The sequence below is a fragment of the Amblyraja radiata genome, chromosome 22 (assembly GCF_010909765.2).
Source record: "Amblyraja radiata isolate CabotCenter1 chromosome 22, sAmbRad1.1.pri, whole genome shotgun sequence".
Lineage (NCBI taxonomy): Eukaryota > Metazoa > Chordata > Chondrichthyes > Rajiformes > Rajidae > Amblyraja > Amblyraja radiata.
In genome coordinates this window covers 17,849,972-17,876,761 of record NC_045977.1, presented here as the reverse complement: position 1 = coordinate 17,876,761, position 26,790 = coordinate 17,849,972, and the positions used below count along the sequence as shown (strand labels likewise).

Here is a 26,790-nt window from a genome sequence, read left to right as displayed (position 1 = left end):
AAGACATGCGGGTTTGTTGTTTAATTGGCCCTCTGTAAAATTGCTCCTAATGTGTAGAGTGTGAATGAGAATGTGGGATAACATCGAGCTAATGTGAACAGGTGATCGATGGTCAGCATGGACTCGGTGTGCCGGTTTCAATGCTGTATTTTTCAATCAATTCAATCTTTCTTGGAATTTTTTTCTCTTACAAAGGTATCATTATAACTTCATCAATTTTGCAAAATGGAAATTGCTATTCAACTTGTAACTTTTTGTCAAACGGTGAATAGAATCATTATTAAAGTGGTAACAAAAGGTGAAAGGGTGGTAAAGATGTCATATAATATACTTGGCTTCATCAGTTGGTGTGTTTTTATTTTAGCAATGGATATTTTTATAGCAGAGATTGATAGATTCTTGATTTGCACGGGTGTCTGGGGCTATGGGGAGAAGGCAAGAGAATGGGGTTTAAGAGGGAAAAATAGATCAGCCGTGATTGAATGGCGGAGTAGACTTAACGTGCCGAATGGCCTAATTCTGCGACTATCACTGATGAACTTACGAAACAGACCCTTCGGCCCACAAAGTCCATGCCGACCATTGATCACCCGTTCAAACTAGTATATCCCACTACACACTAGGGTTAATTTACTGAGGTCAATTTACGTCTTTGGGGCGTGGAAGGAAACCGGAGCATCCGGAGGAAACCCACATGGTCACAGGGAGAACGTGCAAACTCCACACAGACAGCACCCGAGGTCAAGATCGAACTTGGCGCTGTGGGGCAGCAACTCTGCTACTACACCACTGTGCCGCCCAGATGTTGAGTATAAAAGTCGGCAAGTCATGTTGCAGCTGCATAAGACGTTACTTGCAGTTGCTTATGCCAGGTTAGAAGGGCCAGTCTCTTTCCAATTGTCACTGTTGTGGAAACGTACACAGAATATTCCCTGGCAGCCACATAGATTAGTAAACTACAATCTTTTAACACAACAACCACACCCCAATGACATCAGCTCGCAGCCCATTCAAATCTTTGTCAGTCTATACAGGTCATCAAAGGCATTAATAGTAGTAATCTCGACAATATTTATCCAACCGAACATTTAGATACATGGAACTGTCACTGGTTACACAGAAATCAAATATTTTCTTAATGAATTGCCGACAGGTTTAGTCTAATTTCTTTTTCGTCATCGTATTGCCGATGCTGTACGAAGTTAAAGGCAATATATAAATATGGAAATGCAAATAAGGCGAGTTATTAAAAAGACTGCAGTTGTTAAAGGAGGTAATCTTCTCAAGAGTAATTTTCATCAATAGTCGTACAGCACAGAAACAGGCCCTTCGGCCCAACTTGCTCATGCCAATAAAAATGTCCCATCTATGCTTGTTAGTGACACGTTCAAAAAAGCTTGAAAATGCCTTTTTTTTTTGCAGTGTTTTCATTCCATGTTAACCCAATGGTCTGTATACAATATTTAGTTTTGTTTAAGGATACAGCATGGAAACAGGCGATTCAGCCCACACCTTCCATCCATCACCCATTCACATTAATTCTATATTATCCCACTCTCCCATCCACTCCCTACACGCAGAGGACAAATAACCTACAAACCCACACGTCATTGGGATGTGGGATGAAACCAGAGCACCTGAGGAAACCCACGTGGTTGCAGGGAGAAAGTGCAAACTCCACACACACTAGCACCCGAGGTCAGGATCAAACCTGGATCTCTGGCGCTGTGAGATAGTAGCTCTACTAACTGCGCCACTGTGCTATAGTGTAGGTAAAATGTTATATATTAAACTTGAATGAAAACCATAATCTGATACACGCTTAGTTGGAATGCACAATAATCATTGGTTATCATTTTGCAGGCTTGAATGTTAATGTTAAAAAACCCAAAATGTCACTCATCCTTTTTCTCCAGAGGTGCTGCTTGACCCACTGAGATATTCCAGCACTCCGGCTTGGATAGAGTGGATGTGGAGAGAATGTTTCCACTAGTAGGAGAAACTAGGACTAGAGGTCATAGCCTCAGAATTAAAAGATGTTCTTTTAGGAAGGAAATTTGGAGGAATTTCTTTAGTCAGAGGGTGGTGAATCTGTGGAATTCTTTGTCACAAAAGGCTGTGGAGGCCAAGTCAGTGGATATACTTAAGGCAGAGATAGATAGATTCTTAATTAGTATGGGTGTCAGAGGCTTTGGGGAGAAGGCAGGAGAATGGGGTTAGGAGGGAGAGATAGATCATCTATGATTCAATGGCAGAGTAGACTTGATGGGCCGAATGGCCTAATTTTACTCGTATCACATGACTTATGATCACTTTGTGTCTATCTTCAGTATAAACCATAATTTGCAGTTCCTTCCTACACAATTTAACATTAAAAAAATCTTCTAAATTACGCAGAGATTGGGAGTGATGGTAGATTATAACTAGAATCTTCCGTTGTTTAGTTTAGAGATACAGTGTGGAAACAAGCCCTTTGGTCCACTAAGTCCTCGCCAAACAGTGATCACCCTAGTGGCAAATTGACAGATGCCAATCAACCTACAAACCTGCACGCTGAAGGAAACCCATGTGGTCACAAGGAGAATGTGCAAACTGCACTCAGATTAGCACTCGAGGCCGGGATCAAACCCAAGTCTCTGGCGCTATGAAGCAGCTACTCTATCGCTTTGCCACTGTGTTGCTTCCCTTCTTGGATAAATGTGCTGGCAACGTTTCAGAATGACTCATGACTCGACAGCCACTGATTACAAGCAGAAGCTAATCATGTGTTGATCATTTGCTCTAATGACTGCAATCACCTTACTTTGAAGTTAAACCCCACCATCTCTTCATTCTTTGTAAAGCCATTATGTGGCAGGTGCTTAACGATATGTTAGTTAAAGAAATTGGTATCCTATTTTCTCCATGCTTATGCTAAAATTAAAATAACTATTATCAAGTGTTGCAGCCTGATCCAACTAAAACATGCAGCATTTTTAATGTCAAGATTAAGTTTACATTTAGACAGAAGATGCAAGAATTACACAAAGTGCTGGAGTAACTCAATGGGTCAGGCAGCCTCCCTTGAGCTCAAGGGTAGGTGATGTTTTGGGTAGATGTTGACTGTAGATAATGCTGTACTGAAATTAGACAGGGGTTGCCCACATTCCCACTTGGGTTTGGACCAGACTGAGGGACAGATTCTCCACAGCTGTTATCAGGCAACTGAACCTTCCTCTCTCCAACTAGAGAGCAGCGCCTGACCTCCCATCTACCTCATCGGAGACCTGAAAACTATATATTTAATTGGACTTTATCTAGTACTAAACGTTATACCCTTTACCCTGTTGTGTATACTGGGGATGCCTTGATTGCAATCATGTATAGTCTGTTTGCTGACTGGATAGCATACATATTGAAACATATAAGATTGTTAAGGGCTTGGACACGCTAGAGGCAGGAAACATGTTCCCGATGTTGGGGGAGTCCAGAACCAGGGGCCACAGTTTAAGAATAAGGAGTAAGCCATTTTGAACAGAGACGAGGAAACACTTTTTCTCACAGAGAGTGGTGAGTCTGTGGAATTCTCTGCCTCAGTGGAGGCAGGTTCTCTGGATGCTTTCAAGAGAGAGCTAGATAGGGCTCTTAAAAATAGCGGAGTCAGGGGATATGGGGAGAAGGCAGGAACGGGGTACTGATTGGGGATGATCAGCCATGATCCCATTGAATGGCGGTGCTGGCTCGAACGGCCAAGTGGCCTACTCCTGCACCTATTGTCTATTGTCATACAACAAAAACCATTTCACTGTACCTCGGTACATGTGACAATAATAAAATAAACTACACTAAAGATAAACACAAAGTGCTGAAGGAACTGCAGATGCTGGAAAATCGAAGGTAGACAAAAATGCTGGGGAAACTCAGCGGGTGAGGCAGCATCTATGGAGCGAAGGAAATAGGCAACGTTTTGGGTCGAGACCCTTCTTCAGACTAACTCAGCAGGTCAGGCAACATCTCTGGAGAAAAAGGTCCACCCAAAACGTCACTCATTCTTTTTTTCCCCAGAGATGCTGCCTGACCCGCTGAGTTACTCCAGCACCTTGTCTTTATTTTCAGTATAAACCAGCATCTGCAGTTCCTTCCTAACCTAAACCCATCTTCAGCTGCTAGGATGCTGCCTGACCCACTGAGTTACTCCAGCACTTTGTGTCTTTTTAAAAAATAAACCAGCATCTGCAGTTCCTTGTTTCTACTAGATGAAATTTTTTTTTAGTTCTGTCCACCACCAAAAAATGAACTAAATATCTTGTATATATGAAGATAAAGGCACAATTAAGAATATACTGCTATTAAGAAGATACATTGAAGAGAAAAAATAAATATTTGAAGTTCATGTTACTGACTGTATTTTCTAACTCAAGCCTGGCCATCAACAAAGAATATCTTTTGTATTCAATGCATTTGCTCGTTATACAATGATGAGATTATTTCTGTGTAATCTAACCAGGTGGCCAAATAACTAAACATAGTGTTCTTTGGCAGCAGAGATAAATCCTTTAATTATTGGTCAGAACCATTTACAAAATGGGTGCCTACAGCATAAGCACTAATGGAGCATGACTTGGACATCCGCTGGTTTGTGTTGAAGACAGACACAAAAAGCTGGAATAACTCAGCGGGACAGGCAGCATCTCTGGGGAGAAGGGATGGGTGACGTTTTGGGTCGAGACCCTTCTTCAGACTAGTCAAGGATAGGGGAAATGAGATATAGACGATGATGTAGAGAGATAAAGAACAATGAATGAAAGATCTGCAAAAAAGTAACAATGATAAAGGAAACTAGCTGTTTGTTGGGTGAAAACGAGAAGCTGGTGCCACTTGGGTGGGGGAGGGGATAGAGAGAGAGAGATGGAATGCCGGGGTTGGTTTGTGCTGTCTATGGAAGACAGCACATTGAGAAAAGAGTGGGTCTACAGAGAGCAGGCAAGCATAATAAAGGTGTTCGACCGGAGGTGGTACTGCGGTTCATTACGCCTGTGTTCTACTTTAACATCGAGTTGGCCAACTAGCTAGTGTCCTATTTGGCCCATCCAGGTTCTCAAGGCAGCATCTCTGGAGAACATGAATAGGTAACGTTTCGGGTCGGGACCTTTCTTCAGACTGACTTCATGCCACTGTGCACAGCTCGGAAGTTGAAACTGGTTTTCCCACCTGTTTGCTGGAACTTGGCATGGATGCCTGCCTTCCCCACTGCTATGCTGGGAAGGTAATAGCCATCTTCCCCACCGGGACCTGCCACAAATCCCTGCCATCCACCATTTGTTCCCCCAACTAAGAATTGCCCCACAACATATAGATGCATTTAGTGGTCTCAGCACTGACCAACACAAGAACCAACGAAATATCATCCCAATTTTAAAATTCCTCATCTTTCGATTGAAAAGCCCCTATGTTGATGTTAATTTGTTGATCATCTCCAATGTGATCCCACCACCAGTCACATCATCCCATCTCCATCGATTTCCGCCTTCCACAGAACCTGCTCCCGCTGCAACTTCTTGTTTCACTCATCACTACCCAATCAAACCATCCACTCCCCAGGTACTTTCCCCTACGATCGCAGCAGATTTTACACCTGTCCCTACACCTCCTCCCTCACATCCATCTAGGGACCACAGCAGTCCTTCCTGGTGAGACAGAGGTCCACATGCACCTCCTCCAACCTCATCTACTGTATCTTGTATTCACGATGTGGCCTCCTGTACATCAGCGAGACCAAGTGTAGACTTGGCAACCCTTTCACCAAACACTTGTGCTCGGTCTGCCAAGGCCTACTGGATCTCCCGGGTGTTAACCATTTTAATTTCTCTTCCCATTCCCTTACTGACCTTTCTGTCCTGGGCTTCCTCCACTGCCAAAGTGTGGCCACATGCAAACTGGAGGAACAGCGTCTCATGTTCCACTTGACCAGCTTACAACCCAACTGTTTGAACATTGAATTCTCCAAATTTAAGTAACTAACCAACATCCCCCTCTTCTCCATGTACCCCCTTACTTCTACACCCTACCACCTCCCTTCCCTGTCCCCCACCTGGATTCACACCCATTTCTCCCCTCCCTCTTTGCCTTCCACCCATATTCTTTCCTCTGGCTTCACAATTCTCAATTCACCTTTCCTTATCTCACAACCTTTGTCACATTATCTCTGCCCTTTGTCCAACCATCGACCTATCAAAATCCCAATTCAACTGTATCCACGTATCACTCACCAGGCTTTGTCCTGCCCCTCCTCTCTTCCAGTTCCCCTCCGTGCTCCCCCCCCCCCCCCCCACCACCACAATCAGTTTGAAAGAGGGTCCCAACCCAAAAAATTTCCCTATCCATGTTCTTCAGAGATACTGCTTGATACAGCTGACATCAGTCTGAAGAAGAGTCTCGACCCAAAACGTCACCCATTCACCCATTCCTTCTCTCCGGAGATGCTGCCTGACCTGCTGAGTTACCCCAGCATTTTATGTCTACTTTCGATTTAAACGAGCATCTGCAGTTCTTTCCTACACGTACTGCTTGACCCGCTGAGTCTTTTATCAACACCAACATTCTATGGGGAAGCCTGCAGTCTGGGGTCCTAATACACAAACTCCACACAGTTAGCACCCGAGGTCAGGTTTAGCCAACTTCTGGAGGATATCTTGATCGGTACCCAAAAGTCAAAACTCTTCTTTAGTTTAGTTTAGAGATACAGCATGGAACTAGGCCCTTGAGCCCACCGAGTCCACACTGGCCATCGATCATCTGCTCACACTAGTTCTATGTTATCCCATTTATGCATCCCTACTATTGAACTAGTGACAATTTACATGGGCCAATTGACCTACAAACCCGCACGTCTTTTGGATGTGGGAGGAAACCGGAGTATCCCGGTGGAAACCTACGCGGTCACATGGAGAAGTTGCCAACCCGAAACAGGCAGCACCCGAGGTCAGGATCGAACCCGGGTTTCAGGTGCTGTGAGGCAGCAGCTCTACCAGATGTGCTGCATTACAGTTTGCCAATATGAACAGCACAGCAAGTGTGAAAAAAAACAATAATATCTGTCAAATGTAAAAATGAATTGATCAAGAAAAAGAAATGAGGGATTTTCTATAATGGTCCGTCTTTATACAGGAACTATTGTTGGATTGGAAAAATACAGTCTGGAAGAAAGCCTAATTCGCTATCGTGAATTGGCCTACATAATTTAATCATATATTTAATTTTGAGGTCAAGAAAATGATAAATGAAGTTTGTATTCTCATTTAGTTTAGTTTAGAGATACAGCGTGGAAACAGGCCATTTGGCCCACTGAGTCCATGCCGAGCATCAAGCACCTGTACAGTACTATGTCAACCCAGCCTACACCCTAGGGGAAATTTACAAAAAACAATTAACCTACAAACCTGTACGTCTTTGGAATGTGGGGTGGAATCCGGAGCAGCCAGAGATAACCCACACGGTCACAGGGAGAACGTACAAACTCCGCACAGACAACACCCACGGTCAGGATCGAACCCGGGTCTCTGGTGCTGTGTGGCAGCAGATCTACTGGCAATGCCACTGTTCTACCCCACTTGCCCTCTAGGTTTAGACTCCTCTGCCCCTAGGATAAAGTCTGTGTCTATCTCTCCCATCAACCTTGATATGATCAGCCCTCAGCCTCCTATGCTCAAGGAAAAACAGCACCAACCAACCCAGTGTCTCCTTCATGTTCTCCGGAGAGGCTCTCTGACCCATTATTCTAGCATTTTCTGACTTTCCTTGGTAAACCAGCGTTTGCAATTCCTTCTAATTCTACATCTTATCTCCATTCCCTGCGTATCCACGTGCCTATCCAAAAGTCTCTCAAATGGCACCATCGTATCTGCCTCAACCACCACCCCTGGCAGCAAAAAAAAAAAAACTTGTGACACATATCTCCTTTGAACTTTGGCCCTATCATCTCAAAGCTATGCCCCTCTAATATTTGTTTATTCCATCCTGGGGGAAAACTCCTGACTGTCTGCCCTATTTATGCCTCTCATAATATGAAACATTTAAAGGTGCCACCATAGAATGGAGAACAGTGAAGCACAGGAACAGGTCCTTTGGCTCACAATGTCGGTGCCGAACATGATGCCAAGATCAACTCATCTCCGTTTGGGTTGGGACCCTTCTTCAGGCTGCCTGGCCCGTTGAGTTATTCCAGCATTTTGTGACTTTCCTTGCTCAGCCAGCATTTGTAGTTCGTTGTTTCTACATCTTACCTCCATTCTCTGCATATCTACATGCCTATTCCAAAGACTCTTAAGCGCCACTATCATATCTGTCTCAGCCACCACCCCTGGCAGTGTTCTCCAGACACTCACCACCTGCAAAAAAAAAAAACTTGCCCTGCATATCTCCTATCAACTTTGTCCCTCTCACCTTAAAGCAACGCCCTCTAGTATTTGATGTTTGCATCCTGTCTACCCCATCTATACCTCTCATAGCTTTATACATTTTACTCACCTTAAATATATGTTCAAGGCCAATGAACTTCTTGTTATACTGTGTGTGGGTGACCAGGGCTTGGTTACTGCCATTGAACCCCAATCCTTTCTAAGCACAGGCCAATAGAGCATTCATATCTTGCATTCTTGATTAGTAACGGTGTCAGTTATGGGGAGAAGGCAGGAGAATGGGGTTAAGAGGGGAAGATAGATCAGCCATGATTGAATGGCGGTGTAGACTTGATGGGCCGAATGGCCCAATTCTATTCCTATCACATGACCTTATTAAGACCTGCTGTGTAACGTCCCACCCTCACCAATTATCAGTGATTTCCAGGTCAGTAACATCTTAAATTTATTTATTTAGGTTTTGGTCTATTATTGTCACATGTACCGAGGTACAATGAAAAGTTTTGTTTTGTACAGTATTCAATCAGATCGGATCATAAAACCATAAGATACATGAGCGGAATTAGGCACATTCAGCCCATCGAGACTGCTCTGTCATTCGATCATGGCTGATCTAATATTTCCTCTCAACCCCATTCTCCTGCCTTATCTCCTACATGAATATACCAGGCATAGATACAGTCAGTTCAAACTCAAGTACAACTGATACAAGCAATTCTATATGCCAACCCATGACAGCTCATGCACTCCTATACTTTATATGGATATATATCCAGATACAATTAGTTCAAACTCTAGTGCAATAGGTAGAGCAGAAGGGAAGGGGAAGAGAGGAAGATCGATAAATTAAATGCCAACTCCTTCTACATCTACTTTGCGTTCCCCTTTGAAAGGTCCACTCATACTCTACTATGACCACCCAATGACAAAGTTGATTCGGGTCGGGACTCATCATGAGTACGTATGCCTTCATATTAATACATTTGATGAGCAATTTAACAACACAAGCTAAAAGTACTCTCCAAATAGAAAAGTGTTACCTTGAATTTATCTAGATAATTTATTTCCAACGAGATTTTTAGTTTATTAAGCGCCCTCTTCCTTGTGTTGTCTTTGTCATTGAAGAAAGCTTCTAAACTTTTATGTTCCGATATTTTACAGTCCTGTATGTCATTCATTGAGTGAGAAAGTTCTTTGAAATCATTCAAGGGCCTGCCAAAGATGCCTTGGCTGAAAATGTTGTTCTCTTCCTGGTTGGCCACTTGATTATTGGCCTGGCTTATCGCCGGGCTGGACATTTTTCTATGGGCTTGGGTGTGGACACAGTCATAGAAGTCATCAGAATCAGACGAAGCAATAGATTGCTCGCGGAGGGAGCTGCTGTCTGTATTCCAGTCGGGAGTGTCATTTGTGGAGGAGTTGGATGGGCATTCATCTTTTAGACGCGCCTCATTCTCCTCCCCTGGAAGAGCATTCTGATCGGGGTCTACTCCTATGCATTCAATAACATCCTCGCTTTCACCCTCGTTACTTGCAAGCGCCTCTTCTGTGTCGCTTTCCTCTCCATCTGAGACATCTAAGACACCATCTACTAGCTCCTCACCATCTAGTCCATCCGTCGTTGCTTCAGGATCTACCTGCATGGTGTCAGTGACTATCGTTTGAACTTCTTCTTCTTTTTCTTGTTCGGGATGGTTCACATTTCTACTGGGACCTAATGTCATCGTAACCTTCTCTTTGCCCCAGGCTGCAGATGGTTTCTCCTTAACCTCCGGCACCTCCATTCCAGCCTCCGACGTTAACTCGAGCTCCCATCCGTTTTCTGCGTTCGGCTGGGCCGGGTCGGGGCTTTCACAAGCCGTCTCCTTTTGCCGCGCTGCTTGCTGAGAGGAATCCGCGCTGGCCTTGCACGCTTTGGCAGCGTTGCGTTGACAAGACTCGCGTTTGCTCGCCTTGGCCTCCTCCTGCTGATTCTCCTCCTGCGGGAGTTCCAAATAAGTGGGCAGATAATGGAACATGTTGACCTTGGGCATGTTGACCAGAGCTGGGTGGATGTAAGAGCCTTCCTCTATGCTTTGTGCTTTGGCAGGAGCTCCCAATGCCTTCTTGCCAGCGCCATTTGAGTCAGCTTTCTTCTCCGAGGACAGAGAGCCCATGTTGTTGGCCTTTACCAGGGCGTATTTCGGGTTGATGAGCTTCTTGGCGATCGCGGCCGTCTGCTCTGCCGTGATGGTGACCACGGGTTGGGCGAGCTCTGGCGGCTCCTCCTCCGGGGCCAAGTTCAGTTGCTGCAAGTTGACCGGCTTAGAAAAGTGCAAGAGCTCTCTGAACTGATTGTCAAATATTTCCACGGCTTGGCCAGAAAGCACCGTGATGATGTTACGATCGAGTCGAGACGCGGTCCAGGTAAAGCTGAAAGGAACAAAACACAATTTGGTGTAGTTACAGGATATAAAACATTGAACAGTTCAGCACAACAGGCCCTTCGGCCCACAATGTCTGTGCTGAACATGATGCCAAGTCAAAATAATTGAGCATGAGAGGAATAGATCATGAGCTCAATAAATAGGGTAAATGCACAGTCTTTTGCACAGAGTAGGGTAATCGAGGACCAGAGGGCATATGCTTAAACTGAGGAGGAAAAGGTTTAATAGGAACATTAGGGTAACTATTTTACACAAAGGGTGGTGGGTGTATGGAAAGAGCTTCCGTTGTTGAGGTAGTTGAGGCAGGTGCCATCGAAACATTTACACAGGTTCATGTATCGGATAGGTTTAGAGAGATATGGGTCAAGCACAGGCAGGTAAAACTAATGTAGATGGGTCCCGACCCGAAATGTGATTTATCCATGCCAGAAATGCTGCCTGACCCATTGTTACCCCAGCACTTTGTGTTCTTTTGTGCATAATTTGTTTATACAGCCATAGATTTCTGCTAATTGATAAATCCAATCGGAAGCATCCCATCAACATCTAGAGCTGTCCTGAGCTACCATCTGGTATCTATCAGTGGAGAATCTTTAATCTGACTTTACTTTACTTTATCTTGCACTAAACATTATTCCCTTTATGGATGGCTCGATTGTAATCATGTATTGTCTTTCCACTGACTGGTTAGTGCATAACACAAAAGCTTTTCACTGTACCTCGGTACACGTGACAATAAACTAAACTAAACGAAACTAAATTCGACAGAATTTGTTTCACGGAGAATGGGTAAGATGTGGCCTCACTCACACAAGGAGTGGACAATGTGACAGGCTGGCGGTCAGATAAACATGTGCAAGAAAGAACTGCAGATGCTGGTTTAAACTGTAGACACAAAAAGCTGGAGTAACTCAGCGGGACAGGCAGCATCTCTGGAGAGTAACTCAGCGGGACAGGCAGCATCTCGACCCGAAACGTCACCCATTCCTTCTCTCCAGAGATGCTGCCTGTCCCGCTGAGTTACTCCAGATTTTGGTGTCTATGTTCGGTCAGATAGTAGATGCATGGTTTATGTGAAAGTCGGGTATAAACTCTACCCCGGAACTCCTCTTGGCTAGGTCAGTTTACCTATAAGATCCAGATGCCGCCCTGTCTCCATCGACCAGTAGGAACTTCTGCATCTGTCTTCCCACGATTGTTTTTGCAGAGCGGGTGGTGAAGTCCGTCCCGTTGATGGTATAGACTCGCAGATTCTGCAAAAGCAACAAAATACCAACATTCACATCGTGCAATGAAGTGATTTACGACGTGATTCAATGGTACCTGATGAGAAGGAATTCCTTTCTTCCTGTAGCAAATAAAAGAACGCCATGTGCTGCAGTATCTCAGCTGGTCAGGCAGCATCGCTGGAGATAATGGATCACGGCAGGACCCTTCTTCAGACTTTTCCCCCACACGAACATCACCTATCCATGATCTCCGTGGATGTGGCACGGGGCGGCATAGTGGCGCAGCAGTAGATTTGCTGCCTCACTGCACCAGAGACCCATGTTCGATCCTGACTATGAGTGCTCTCCGTGTGGAGATTGGTACGTTCTGTACGTTTTCCCCGTGACCTGCGTGGGTTTTTCTCGGGTGGTCCACTATCCTCCAACAGTCCAAAGACGTACAGGTGTATAGGTTCATTGGCTTTGGTACAAATTGTAAATTGTCGCCAGTGTGTAGGATAATGTCAGTATATGGGGATCGGTGGTTGGCACGGGCTCAGTGGGCCGAAAGGCCTGTTTCCACACTGTTTCTCTAAATTAAACTAAACTGAAATATGCCCACTGGTTCAGGACCTACTGTAGTGGGCCAAAGGGTTGTATCTCTAAATGAAACTAAATATCAAGGGAGATTTTGTCCAGCAATGGAACAAGACTAATTTCTGGTTGTTAGCAATTCCAGATGGCAACACTGGTCTCATTTCTTCTACACTAATAAATTTACTTTGAAAAGACAGGTGAACCTTTGCCGTCTTTGGAGGGCTTTGGGCATAGTGCAAGCCTGATGGATGACTTGCTTATCCTTGTAACCTCGCAGAGTTTGTTCCCAGTGAGAGTTAAATGGTCATTATATAGTAAAGAAGGGACTAAATTAGTAATAAAGCCCGGCATCTTAATCAAGCAATTAGCAGAGATTTAAAAGTGTGCTATCTACTGAGATAATTTTTCCGCATGTAACTGCAATCAGCATTAAGGCAAATTATTGCAATCAGTTTACTTTGTCAGAACTTATATTCTACCATCAAAGGTCTATCTGCAAAATAGGTCCAAAGTTTGCCTGCAAATAATGATGAACTTACATCACTTCCATTAAGGAGCGGCACAGTGGTGCAGCATTGGAGTAATAATAATAATAATAATAATGGATGGGATTTATATAGCGCCTTTCTAATACTCAAGGCGCTTTACATCGCATTATTCATTCACTCCTCAGTCACACTCGGTGGTGGTAAGCTACTTCTGTAGCCACAGCTGCCCTGGGGCAGACTGACAGAAGTGTGGCTGCCAATCTGCGCCTACGGCCCCTCCGACCACCACCAATCACTCACACACATTCACACACAGGCAAAGGTGGGTGAAGTGTCTTGCCCAAGGACACAACGACAGTATGCACTCCAAGCGGGATTCGAACCGGCTACCTTCCGGTTGCCAGCCGAACACTTAGCCCATTGTGCCATCTGTCGTCCCATAGTAGCTGCCTAGTAGTGCCAAAGTAGTGCCAAAGACCCGGGTTCGATCCCGACTGCTGGTGCTGTCAGTATGGAGATTGTACGTTCTCCCCGTGACTGCGTGGGATTTCTCCAGGTTCACCGTTTACCTCCCACACTCCAAAGCTGTACAGGTTTGTAGGTTAATTGCCTTTGGTAAAACTTGTAAATTGTCTGTAGTGGTAGCATATGGGGATCGTTGGTTGGCACAGATTCAATGGGCCAAAGGGCCTGTTCCCAAGCTGTATCTCTAAATTAAGCCCATAATAAAATCTGGGAATCTGGAGAACTGGCGAACTAACAGATCAAGGTTTAGTTCAGTTTTCTAAACTAAACTAAAGATAGATACAAAAAGATAGGAGTAACTCAGCGGGTCAGGCTGCATCGCTGGAGAAAAGGAATAGGTGATGTTTCGGGTTGAGACCCTTCTTCAGACTGCGGGTCAGCGGTGAGGGAAACAAGAGTTTAAGAAGGTGCATAGAACAAATGAATGAATAATAAGCAAAAACCAACGATGACCGAGGAAATGTGGAGCCCACAATGGTGTATTGTTGGCTGTGGGGTAGGTGATAATGAGTGATACAAACAGTTAAACTCAGCAGGACAACAATGAAACTAGTACAACAAATAGGGTGGAGGAGGGTCGGGGAGACAGGGGATACAAGGATTACTTGAAGTTAAAGAAATCAATATTCATAAGATCATGTGATAGGTGCAGATAAGGCCATTCGACCCATCAAGTCTACTCCGCCATTCAATCACTTCTTCCCATAACCACTGACACCTGTACTAATCAAAACTAATATTCATACTAAAGTGAACTTAATTTACTGCAAGGTCTTTATGTGAAACAGCTCTCATTGTTTGAAACCTGCTTATTTCGCTACCCTCAGATCACCTGTGTGGTGCGAGATCTATTTTGTTGGTCGACACCCATATTTAGTTCAATATCTGCCCCATAAACCACATCCTGTGCAGACTTGTGCGAAATGCTTACTAATCCTCATAATCACTCATAACCTAATCCCGCTGGCATAAAGGAAACCACCTTGGCGCCATAAACTGTACACAGACCACAAGTCAACACTTAAATTGGTTTCTTGTTAAACGACCTTCCGTATAAAAACATACAACAGCACAGCAGAGGAATGGACCCTTCAGCCCGCAGTGACTGAGCCGAACCTGATGCCAAGATAAGCTAATCTTCTCTGCATGCACATGATCCATATCCCTCCATTCTCTTGGTCATGTGCTTATCTAAAAGTCTCTTAAAAGCTACTATTCTAGTGTGCCCTCCATAATGTTTGGGACAAAGACCTATCATTTATTTCTTTGCCTCTGTACTCCACAATTTGAGATTTGTAATAGAAAAAATTCACATGTGGATGAAGTGCACATTGTCAGATTTTAATAAAGGCCATTTTTACACATTTTGGTTTCACCATGTAGAAATTACAGCAGTATTTATACATAGCCCCCCATTTCAGGGCACCATATTGTTTGGGACACAACAATTTAATGTAAATGAAGATGTCATGTTTAGTATTTTGTTGCATACCCTTTGTATGCAATGACTGCTTGAAGTCTGCGATGCATGGACATCACCAGTTGCTGGGTGTATTCTCTGGTGATGCTCTGGTATTACAGCCATCTTTAGCTTATGCTTGTTTTGGGGGCTACTCCCCTTCAGTTTTCTCTTCAGCATATAAAAGGCATGCACATTTTTATACATCGTCCGATCAGCTGAGAAGGTTATTGGCTGTAACCTTCCCTCCATTGATGAACTGTACACTGTAAGGGCCAGGAAGAGAGCGGGTGAGATTATCTCTGACACCTCTCACCCTGGCCACAAACTCTGAATCACTTCTCTCTGGAAGGCGATTCCGGACTGTCAAAGCTGCTACAGCCAGACATAAAAACAGCTTTTTTTCTCACGATTAGCAGCTCAAATCAAGTCAAGTTAAGAGAGTTTATTGTCATGTGTCCCAGATAGGACAATGAAATTCTTGCTTGAAATTCGAGCTCTACTCAATAACCAAAATTCTGTAGCCTCCTTTTGCTCTGGTATTTTATTTAATTCACATGTTTAATCGATGTTTTATTATTAATGTTTAATGTTTTATGTGTCATTCTTAATCAACATGTCACTGTAGGTCATGTCACTTGTGAGCGGAGCACCAAGGTAAATTCCTTGTATGTGAACATACTTGGCCAATAAACTTATTCATTCATTCATTCATTCACAATTGGGTTCGGATCGGGTGATTGACTTGGCCACTCAAGAATTTACAATTTTTTAGATTTGCAAAACTCCTTTGTTGCTTTAGCAGCATGTTTGGGATTATTGTCTTGCTATAGAATGAACTGCCGGCCAATGAGTTTTGAGGCATTTGTTTGAACTTGAGCAGATAGGATGTGTCTATACACTTCAGATTCATTATGCTACCACCATCAGCAGTTGTATCATCAATAAAGATAATAATAATAATACATTTTATTTATGGGTGCCTTTCAAGAGTCTCAAGGACACCTTACAAAAATTTAGCAGGTAGAGGAAAAACATGTAAGGGGAATGAAATAAATAGTAGAGACATGACTAGTACACAAATTAAAGACATAATTCAATTCAAAACACAATATGAGGCAATTCATGCACAGATGAAAAGGGAGGGGGACGTGGGGCTAAGGATAGGCAGAGGTGAAGAGATGGGTCTTGAGGCGGGACTGGAAGATGGTGAGGGACACGGAATTGCGGATCAGTTGGGGGAGGGAGTTCCAGAGCCTGGGAGCTGCCCTGGAGAAGGCTCTGTCCCCAAAACTGCAGAGGTTGGACTTGTGGATGGAGAGGAGACCGGCTGATGTGGATCTGAGGGACCGTGAGGGTTGGTAGGGGGAGAGGAGGTCAGTGAGATATGGGGGGGCCAGATGGTGGAGGGCTTTGTAGGTGAGGATAAGGATTTTGTAGGTGATCCGGTGGGAGATGGGAAGCCAGTGAAGTTGTTTGAGGACTGGAGTGATGTGATGCCAGGATTTGGTGTGGGTGATGAGTCGGGCAGCTGCGTTCTGGACCAGTTGGAGTCGGTTGATGTAGGTGGAGCTGATGCCAAGGAGAAGTGAGTTGCAATAGTCCAGTCGGGAGGAGATGAAGACATGGATGAGTCTTTCAGCAGCGGGAGGTGTGAGAGAGGGTCTGAGTTTGGCGATGTTGCGGAGATGAAAGAAGGAGGTTTTAATGACATGGCGGATGTGAGGCTCAAGGGAGAGGGTGGAATCAAAGATCACACCAAGGTTGCGGGCCTGGGGAGATGGGGAGACAGTGGTGCCGTCGATGGTGAGAGTGGGGTTATTGATTTTACTGAGTTTGGATTTGGAGCCTATGAGGAGGAATTCTGTCTTATCGCTGTTGAGTTTGAGGAAGTTATGTTGCATCCAGGTTTTTATAGCTGACAAACAGGAGTTGATATGGGAGAGGGGGGGGGGGGGGGTTGTGGGGGGATTTGGTGCCGAGGTAGATCTGGGTGTCATCGGCGTAACAGTGGAAGTCCAGGTTGAAGTGGCGGAGTATCTGACCAAGGGGGAGGATGTAGATGATGAAGAGGAGGGGGCCGAGTACGGAGCCTTGGGAAACGCCTTGAGCGACTGTGGCTGTAGCAGAGGTGTGGTTATGGAGAGAGATGAAGTGGGATCTGTTGGAAAGGTAGGAACGGAGCCAGCTGAGTGCAGAGCCTTCAATGCCGAGGTCTTTGAGTCTGGTGAGCAGGATGTTATGGTTCACTGTATCGAAGGCTGCGCTCAGGTCGAGGAGGATGAGGATGTTGAGGGAACCAGTGTCAGCAGAGGTGAGGAGGTCGTTGAGGACTTTGAGAAGAGAAGTTTCTGTGCTATGGAGGGGGCAGATTGGAGGAGTTCAAGTAGGTTATACGCAAGGAGGTGGGAATGAAGTTATGACGCAACGATACGCTCCAGGGTTTTGGAAAGAAAATAAGTGAGCCAGTACCTTCAGCAGCCATACATGCCCAGGCCATAACATGCCCAGGCCATAACACCCCCAGGACATAACACCCCCACCACCGTGTTTCACAGATGAGGTGGCATGCTTTGAATCTTGGGCAGTTCCTTTTCTCCTCCATACTTTGCTTGCCATCACTCTGATATAAGTTAATCTTTGTCTCATCTGTCCACAATACCTTTTTCTAGAACTGTGGTTGCTCTTTTAAGTACTTGGCAAACTGTAACCTGGCCATCCTATTTTTGCGACTAACCAGTGGTTTGCATCTTGCAGTGTAGCCTCTGTATTTCTGTTCATAAAGTCTTCTGCAGACAGTGGTCATTGACAGATCCACAACTGACTCCTGAAGAGTGTTTCTGATCAGTCGGTCAGGTGTTTAGGGATTTTTCTTTATTATAGAGAGAATTCTTCTGTCATCAGCTGTGGAGGTCTTCCTTGGCCTGCCAGTCCCTTTGCGATTAGTAAGCTCACCAGTGCTCTCTTTCTTCTTAGTGATGTTCCAAACAGTTGATTTTGGTAAACCTGAGGTTTAGCTGATGTCTCTAACAGTTGTATTCTTGTTTCTCAGTCTCATAATGGCTTCTTTGACTTTCATTGGCACAACTTTGGTCCTCATGTTGATAAACAGTTTCAAAGGGTGATGGAAAGACTGGAGGAAAGACTAGGTGCTGAGATCTCTCTTATACATGCATTAAGGGGCATTTAAATACACCTGAGCAATTACAAACACCTGTGAAGACATGTGTCCCAAACATTATGGTGCCTTGAAATGGGGGGACTGTGTATAAACACAGCTGTAATTTCTACATGGTGAATGTATTAAAATACCCTTTAATAAAATCAGACAATGTGCACTCTAACCACATGTGATTTTTGTTCTATTACAAATCTCAAATTGTGGAGTACAGAGGCAAATAAATAAATGATGGGTCATTGTCCCAAACATTATGGAGGGAACTGTATCTAAAAATCTCTTAAAAGCCACTATTTTATCTGCATCCACCGTCACCCTGGCAGCGCATTCCATTCTATGTAGGAAAACCTGCCCCACACATCTCATTCAAACTTAAGGTGTTCCTTCTAGTCTTTGACATTTCCACACTGGGGAAAAAAAGGTTCTGACTGTCTACCTTATCTATGCCTCTCATCATTTTATATATAGGCACTCCCTGACTTACATGATAGGCGACTTATGTAAAGCTGCACTTACAAAAGCAGTTCTTTAAGATCACCAATGCTCGTGTGGTCTACATGGCGCAATACAGCTCACCCCCACCATGAGACACTTGTCAACCTGCGGAGCACCTTCAGCCACAGACTGGTTCCACCAAGATGCAGCTCAGAACGCCACAGGAGATCCTTCTTCCCCGTGGCTATCGAACTGTACAACCTCTCCCCCCTCTGTTGTGGGGTAGACTGACTGACTCCCCTTTCCCCCCCCCACTCCAATCTTTGCACATTCCCAATCTTGGACTTTCCACTCATCACTTTAATTTCAAGTTTCATGTGTCTTGTTGTGTTTTATGACCTTTCCCTCCTGGGATAAATAAAGGTCTATCGTATCGTATGTTGGTCCCTACGTCAGAGCTCCCCCGTGGTCCCTGTGTTACTCCAGCATCTTTTCTCCTGAGACGCTGCCTGACCCGCTGAGTTACTCCAGCATTTTGTGTCCAACTTCAATGTAAACCAGCATCTGCAGTTCCTTCTTACACGGATTAACCGATCTGATTGATTAGCATGCAAAACAAAGCCTTTCACATTACCTTGGTACATGTGACAATAATAAATGTAAACTTAATCCTATGGCAGGAGCTGTTAGATGTACATTTACCCAGCAACAACGATAAAACTCAGGGTATCTTATGGTCTACTCAGTACCTCAGAATATTACGAGACTCGATAAAATCAGTATATTTGTTATTCACTGTGCTGTATAAATAGTCTGTGTTATTGAATAGCTGAAGGATCTGTCTATGCTAAAACAAGGAACAGCAGATGCTGGTTTACAATAGAAGTCACAAAGTGCTGGAGTAGCTCAGCAGCAGGCAGCCTCTTAGGAGAACGTGCATAGATGACATTTCGGGTCGGGGCACATTTTCAGGCTGACTGTCAGGGGAGAGGGTGGGGAAAGAAAGATGTCGGGGGGGGGGCAGAACAATGTTTAGTTTAGAGATACAGGATGGAAACAGGCCCTTCGGCCCACAGAGTTCACACCAACCAGCAATCAGCCGTCAAGAGAGAGTTAGATTTAGCTCTTAGGGCTAACTGAATCAAGGGATATGGGGGAAAAGCTGGAATGGGGTACTGATCAGCCATGATCATTTTGAATGGTGGTGCTGCCTCGAATGGCCAAATTGCCTACTCCAGCACCTATTTTTCAATGTTTCCATGTCCACTACTTCTATCATACACACTAGTGACAATTTTACACAAGCCAGTTAACACAAAAAACCTGCACATCTGTGGAATATAGGAGGAAACCGGAGCACCCGGAGAAAACCCATGAAGTCACGGGGAGAACGTACAAACTCTGTACAGACAGCATCCGTAGTCAGAATCGAACCCAGGTCTCTGGCACTGTAAGACAGCGACTCTACCGTTGCGCCACTGTGCCGCCCTGTATTACGGCGGCAGGTAATAGGCCGACACAAGTGAGGAGGGTTTTTTTTGATAGGTAGATGGTTGAACAGCCAGAGAGGAAAATACAGAAGGTGTGAGATAAAAGGATTGACCAGTTGCAAATTGTGAAGCTAGAGGAAGGAATGTAGGTGGGCAGGAGAAATAGGTGCAAGTCCAGGTGGGGTGCAGGGGTGGGAGAGGGGGAAAAAGTATGGGGGAGGGGAGGTTATGGGGGTAGAAGGTTGAGAAAGTATTGGGGGAGGGTTATGAAGGTCTTGCCCTTCTGTCTCTGCCCCTTTCTCCCTGTCTCTCCCTATTCTCTCTCTGCCCTCACTCTCTACCCCCCCCCCCCTCTCCCGACGCGCCAAGGGGGGTAGTTAGCGTGTGTGTGGGGGGGGGGGTAGTTAGTGTGTGTGTGTGTGTTAGTCTCCAGTTTAAATTCCATTTTGAATATTTTGGAGGACCAAGAAACCAAGAAGACGCCCCACAGCCCTCCCCCGCAACCACACAATAGGGGAACAGACCAAAGGGGTCTACACTTGGTCTAGTTAATAATTACATTTAGATTCCCAAGCTGCCACGTGGGTGATGGACGGATCTCACCATCCATCTTCTAGAACCCTGCGGCATGTGTCAGTCAATTAACCACTGCACTATCAGTACACCATCTTAAATTAATTAACTCGCTCGAATGATTAATAACATTTACTGTTTAGCACAGCACGCGATGCAAGATCAGCTGGGAGGCATTCAGCATAGTACCTGTTCCAGTTCGAGATTGTGCCAACATTTTACTTTGAAATAGACCGTTTGGCTGACAATACGATAAAATTAGTTTTTCTGTGTTTGTTGAGTCTGATTGAGTCCAGTTGCTGCAGATTATTCAAGCAAGATGAGACTTGAACCAATATAGTTTTTAGTTATAGTTTTAGAGATGCAGTGTGGAAACAGGCCCTTCGGCCCAAACAGACCATCGATCACCCGTTCACACTAGATCTCCCACTAAACACCAGGGGCAATTTATAGAAGCCAATTAACCGACAAACCCGCATTTCTTTGGGATGTGGGAGGAAACCTGAACACCTCGAGTAAACGCACGCGGTCACGGGGAGAACGTGCCAACTCCACGCAGACAGCACCCGATATCAGAATCGAACCAGAGTCTCTAGCGCTGTGAGGCAGCAGCTCTCCTGCTGTGCCGCCCTTGTTGTTGGGAAGCACTCGTGATCATGTAATCCGCGAGGTGGATTATCTCTGAGCTCCACTCATTACCAAGAAAATTAAGAGGAGTATTACGTACTTTTCTGGTCACTAGGAAGGATGTGGAAGCTTTGGGGAGGGCACAGAAGAGGTTTACCAACATGCTGCCGAGATTAGAGAGTATCAGCTTCAAGGAGAGGTTGGACAAATTGATCTCTTTCTCTGGAATATGGGAGGCCAAAGGGACACCTGATAGAAGTATATAAATCTATACATTTATGAGTGACGTGGATAGGGTACATAGTCAGATCCTTTTCCCCCAGGGAGGAAATTTCAAAGACTAAAGGGCATAACTTTAAGATCACAGGGGCACATTGGTTTTATGTCAACCCACCTTCTCATCCACTCCCCACACACTAGGGTAATTTACAGAGGGCCAATTAACCAACAAACCTGCACGTCTTTGGGATGGGGGGGTGGGGGGTAGACATGAAACAATTAATGTTGCAGTTGGGGGAATTCTGCAGGAGGATGAGTTTCAGCCTGTGAGCCTGCAGGGCAGGGTGGGGTAGCAAATATCATCCACCTACATACCTCATACCTCTGCCAGGCGACAATGAAGTCATCGCTGTACAATTAAAGACAGGATATGGGGCGGCATGGTGGTGCAGCGGTAGAGTTGCTGCCTTATGCCCCTGTCCCACTTAGGAAACCTGAACGGAAACCTCTGGAGACTTTGCGCTCCGCTCAAGGTTTCCGTGCGGTTCCCAGAGGTTTTTGTCAGTCTCCCTACCTGCTTCCACTACCTGCAACCTCCGGGAGCCGCATGGAAACCTTGGGTGGGGCGCAAAGTCTCCAAAGGTTTCCGTTCAGGTTTCCTAAGCGGGACAGGGGCATTACAGAGCCAGAGACCCGGGTTCGATCCTGACGGCGGATGCTGTCTGTAGGGTGTTTGCACGTTCTCGCGTGACCCGTGTGGGTTTTCTCTGGGTGCTCCGGTTTCCTTCCACACTACAAAGACCTACAGGCTTTTTCGCTGATTGGCTTGGTAAAATTGTAAATTGTCCCTTGTGTGTTTCGGATAGTGTTAGTATGCAGGGGTCACTGGTCGACACGGACTTGGTGGGCCGAACGGCCTGTTTCCATGTAGTATCTCTAAACTAAACTAAACCAAAGATGATTCTGATCTTACTCTGGAGTTACCTCCAAGATTAAAATATTGTGTTGTCAATAGGAGAATGTAGAATCAGCAAATTGAACTTAATTGTTTAATGCAACATAATTACAGAAAGATTGCAATATCAGGTAGATAAATTTCCCAGGCCTGAGGAGACTGTGAGAAGCTAGAGACTAAATTGCCGGCATCCTGGCTGAGAGATATGAATCATTGTTCGCTGTTGGCCAGATGCCGCAAGACATGAGGGTGGCTAATGTTGTGCCTCAATTTAAGAACGGTTGCAAGGAACAGCCTTGGAACTATGGACTGGTGAGACTAACAGATGTGGTTGGTAAATTACTGGAGAAGATTCTGAGGGATAAGATTGGACAGGTTGGGTGAGTGGGCAGATGCAGTTTAATGTGGATAAATGTGAGGTTATCCACTTTGGTGGCAAAAACAGGAAGGCAGATTATTATCTAAATGGTGTCAAGTTGGAAAATGGGAAGCACAATGGGATCTGGGAGTCCTGGTTCATCATCACTGAAAGTAGGTATGCTGGTAGTGGAGAAAGCAAATGGCATGTTGGCCTTCATAACATGAGGAGTTGAGTATAGGAGCAAGCAGGTCCTCCTGCAGTTGTACAGGGCTCTAGTGAGAGCACACCTAGAGTATTGTGTGCAGTTTTCATTCCAAACTTGAGGAAGGACATTCTTGCTATTGAGGGAGTGCAGCGTACGTTCACGAGGTTAATTCCTGGGATGGCGGGACTGTCATATGTTGATAGATTGGAACGGCTGGGCTTGTATACTCTGGAATTTAGGATGATAGAGGATCTTATTTTAAACATATAAGATTATTAAGGGTTTGGACACACTAGAGGCAGGAAATATGTTCCCAATGTTGGGGGAGTCCAGAACCATAGACACATTGAAACATAGAAAATAGGTGCAGGAGTAGGCCATTCGGCCCTTCGAGCCTACACCGCCATTCAATATGATCATGGCTGATCATCCAACCAGGGGCCATAGTTTAAGAATAAGTGGCAAGCCATTTACAATGGAGATGAGGAAAAACCTTTTCACACAGAGAGTTGTGAGTGTGTGACATTCTCTGCCTCAGTGGGCAGTGGAGGCTGGTTCTCTGGATGCTCTCAAGAGAGAGATAGACAGAGCTCTTAGAGATAGTGGAGTTAAGGGATATGGAGAGAAGGCAGGAACGGGGTACTAATTGTGGATGATCAGCCATGATCACATTGAATGGCGGTGCTGGCTCGAAGGGCCGAATGGCCTACTCCTGCACCTATTGTGTATTGTATTGTATAAGATATGTATGCATTTGGTTGGACAGGGGCTGATATAAGGCCAACTTTGAATCACCCCAGAACAGGGTATGGATAAAATGTGGATGCAGCCAAAAGCGTGCATAAGGAGTCATTGACACTGTCAAATCCAAGAAATAAAAACTGTAAATACTGGAAATACAAAATAAAACAAGAACATACAGGAAACACTAAAAAGGCCCGCAGCCTGTCTGCAAAGAAAAATATTTCCCGGTCGTTTTGCCATTTCTGATGGAGGTTCCTGGCTTGTTTCCTCATCTTGCCTGTCCTGCTGAGTGTTTCCAGCATTACCTGTTTTATTTTGGATTTCCAACTCCTTCTGCAGGGATAATCAAACTATCTATACAATAAAAACACAAAATGATGGAAATTCCCAGTAGTTTAGGCCACACCTGACCTACTGTCAGCACAGTTGGTAGAGCTGCTGCCTGCAGCACCAGAGACCCAGGTTCGATCCTGACCTCGGATGCTGCCTGAGTGGAGTTTGCACGTAATCCCTGTGACCGCATGGATTTCCTCTGGGTGCTCCAGTTTCCTCCTACATTCCCAAGTTTGTAGGTTAGTTCACCTCTGTTCAAAAATAATTTTCCTAATGTATAGGGAGTGGATGAGAGAGTAGGATGGCATAGAAATAATGAACGGGTGATCGATTTTTGGTGTGGACTCAGTCGGCCGAAAGGCCTGTTTCCATGCAATATCTCCAAACTAAAAGTAAAACTAAACTAAATCTGTTTAGTGCTGTATATTTTATACCTAAACAGGCCTCAACAGGCAGATTTTTGCCAAAAGCCTTAATGTCCAAATAAAACAATGTTTGATTAAAATATGTTACATACAAATAGTGCAGCCTAACCACCTGGATTTATCCAACATGAGAATTAATCGAGTTTTACAGACTGCCAATTTTCCATTTGCCTTTATTGGCCATTTATTCTGAACTATTCTTAATCTCTGACATGATCACTGCTTCAATCATTAACTCCATGCATTCCATAGTCCTCTATGTGGAAATGTTCATCTTGCTCTCAGCTAGAAGTCCCTTGCATTTAATTTATAATATATTTTTTATTCCCATTGTTCTAACACCCCAAATCCTCATTTCTGTCCACCCCAGCTTAGACCTTCATGATTTCAAGCACCCATCAAATCACTCCCAATAGGAAATGTAAATGCAGTCTCTTCAACGTGTTTGTTACCCATTTTGATTAGCTACAACTAAAGTTATTTTTCATTTTTATTACTTCCAGTTTATGATTACAAATTTGTGTCTATATAAAGAACATCTTAGATATTGCGTTAAACCTAACTAATCTTAAGCAAGATCTGTTTCCCAGAGCTATAGCGGCTCTGAACCGGCCCTGCTGAGTGCCCCCCACCCCCCCTGGACTGTCTCTCTCGGATGGTCACGTCGCACAGACACATCTGCACTTTAGTCTGTTTGAACTGTTTTGACTATTTTACCGTTCTTTTTGCAATCCATGTTCTCAGGGTATCTACATCAATATTTTATTAGTTATTTATGTTATGACATCGGATGGAAGCTGCATACCAAATCTTGTTGCGCTTATGTGCAATGACAATAAAAGATATTATTATTATTATTATTTTGTCATCCAGTCCATAAGACTCTCAGCATTATCAGATGAGAAAAAGACACCAAATGCTGGAAGAACTCACCAAGTCAACACCTGCTGTTACGGGTATAGACTGGGCGATCGTTTCGCTGAACACCTTGGCACAGTTCACCTTGGCCTATGCAACCTCCCAGTTAGTTCCAAACACTTTAACTCCCCATCCCATTCCTAGACTGACATTTCTGTCCTGGGCCTCCTCCACTGTAAGAGTGAGGCCAAATGCAAATTTGTGGAACAGCATCTCATAATTTGCTTGGGCAGCTTACAACCCAGAGCAACTCAAATCAATGAATATTGATTTCTCTCATTTCATGTAATCTTCCTCCCCTCTCTGTCCCTCCCCCACCACAGTTGTCCTACTAGTTGCACTGTCATCCTGCGTAGTTTCACTGTTCCTATCCCCTCCTTATCTCCTTTTCCACAGCCAACAATGGACCATTGTGGGCTCTACCTGTCCTCGATCATCAGCACTGGCTTTGATTTGTTCTTTTCATACCATTCATTCTTTTGTTCATTGTACCTTTTCATACCTCTAGATTTCCTCTACCCTGACTCTGTCTGAAAAAGAGTCTTGACCCGAAACGTCAGCTATTCCTTTCCTCCAGAGATGCTGCCTGAGCCACTGAGTTACTCCAGCATTTTGTGTCTATCTTTGGAGCAGATGGGTAGGTGTCGTTTCGGGTCGAGACGCTTGTTTAGGCTGATTATGGTGGGGGGGAAAGCTGGAAGAGAGGAGGGGCAGGACAAAGCCTGGCAAGTAATAGGTGGAGACAGTAAGGAGGGGGAGGGCTGATAGGCAGATGGTTAGACAAAGGCCAGAGGGGAAATAAAAACAGAAGGTGTGAAACAAAGGGATTGAAGAGTTCTAATTGTGAAGCTAGAGAAATGAACAGAAGTGAAAAGGGAGGGAGAAATCGGAGTGAGCCCAGATGAGGCATGGGAGGGTGGGAGGGTGAGAAAAAGGGATTACTTCTATCAGATCTCCCCTCAACATCAGCCATTCTCATGATATGGAAATCCTCATCTCACACATTTGTCTTTTCAACTCTGGCATTTGTCCAACCATCTACCTATCAAAAAAAACCTTGTAAACACTTCTCACTTACTACGCTCTGTCCAGCCTATCCTCTCTTCCAGATTTCTTTCACCCCACCCCACTAACACACGTCTGAAGGGTCCCGACCTGAAATGTCACCTCTATTCTTCTGACCTCATGAGTATTTTGTATATTAACCAGGATCGACAGTTCTTTATGA

The 26,790-nt window shown here is 44.7% G+C and overlaps 2 protein-coding genes across 2 annotated transcripts in view; one reads left to right on the top strand and one right to left on the bottom strand.

The window, feature by feature from the left end:
* The window catches only part of slc5a10 (solute carrier family 5 member 10), an 84,123-nt gene that overhangs the window by 27,635 nt on the left and 29,698 nt on the right, over positions 1 to 26,790 (top strand). The window contains exons 9-10 of the mRNA XM_033040505.1: positions 13,182 to 13,194; positions 21,584 to 21,601. Of these exons, the coding sequence (XP_032896396.1) occupies positions 13,182 to 13,194; positions 21,584 to 21,601 (31 nt within the window). The remainder of the gene's footprint in view (positions 1 to 13,181; positions 13,195 to 21,583; positions 21,602 to 26,790) is intronic.
* fam83g (family with sequence similarity 83 member G) overlaps positions 1 to 26,790 on the bottom strand; it is a 40,016-nt gene that overhangs the window by 1,844 nt on the left and 11,382 nt on the right. The window contains exons 3-4 of the mRNA XM_033040496.1: positions 11,951 to 12,075; positions 9,437 to 10,808 (exon numbers count right to left, since the gene is read on the bottom strand). Of these exons, the coding sequence (XP_032896387.1) occupies positions 9,437 to 10,808; positions 11,951 to 12,075 (1,497 nt within the window). The remainder of the gene's footprint in view (positions 1 to 9,436; positions 10,809 to 11,950; positions 12,076 to 26,790) is intronic.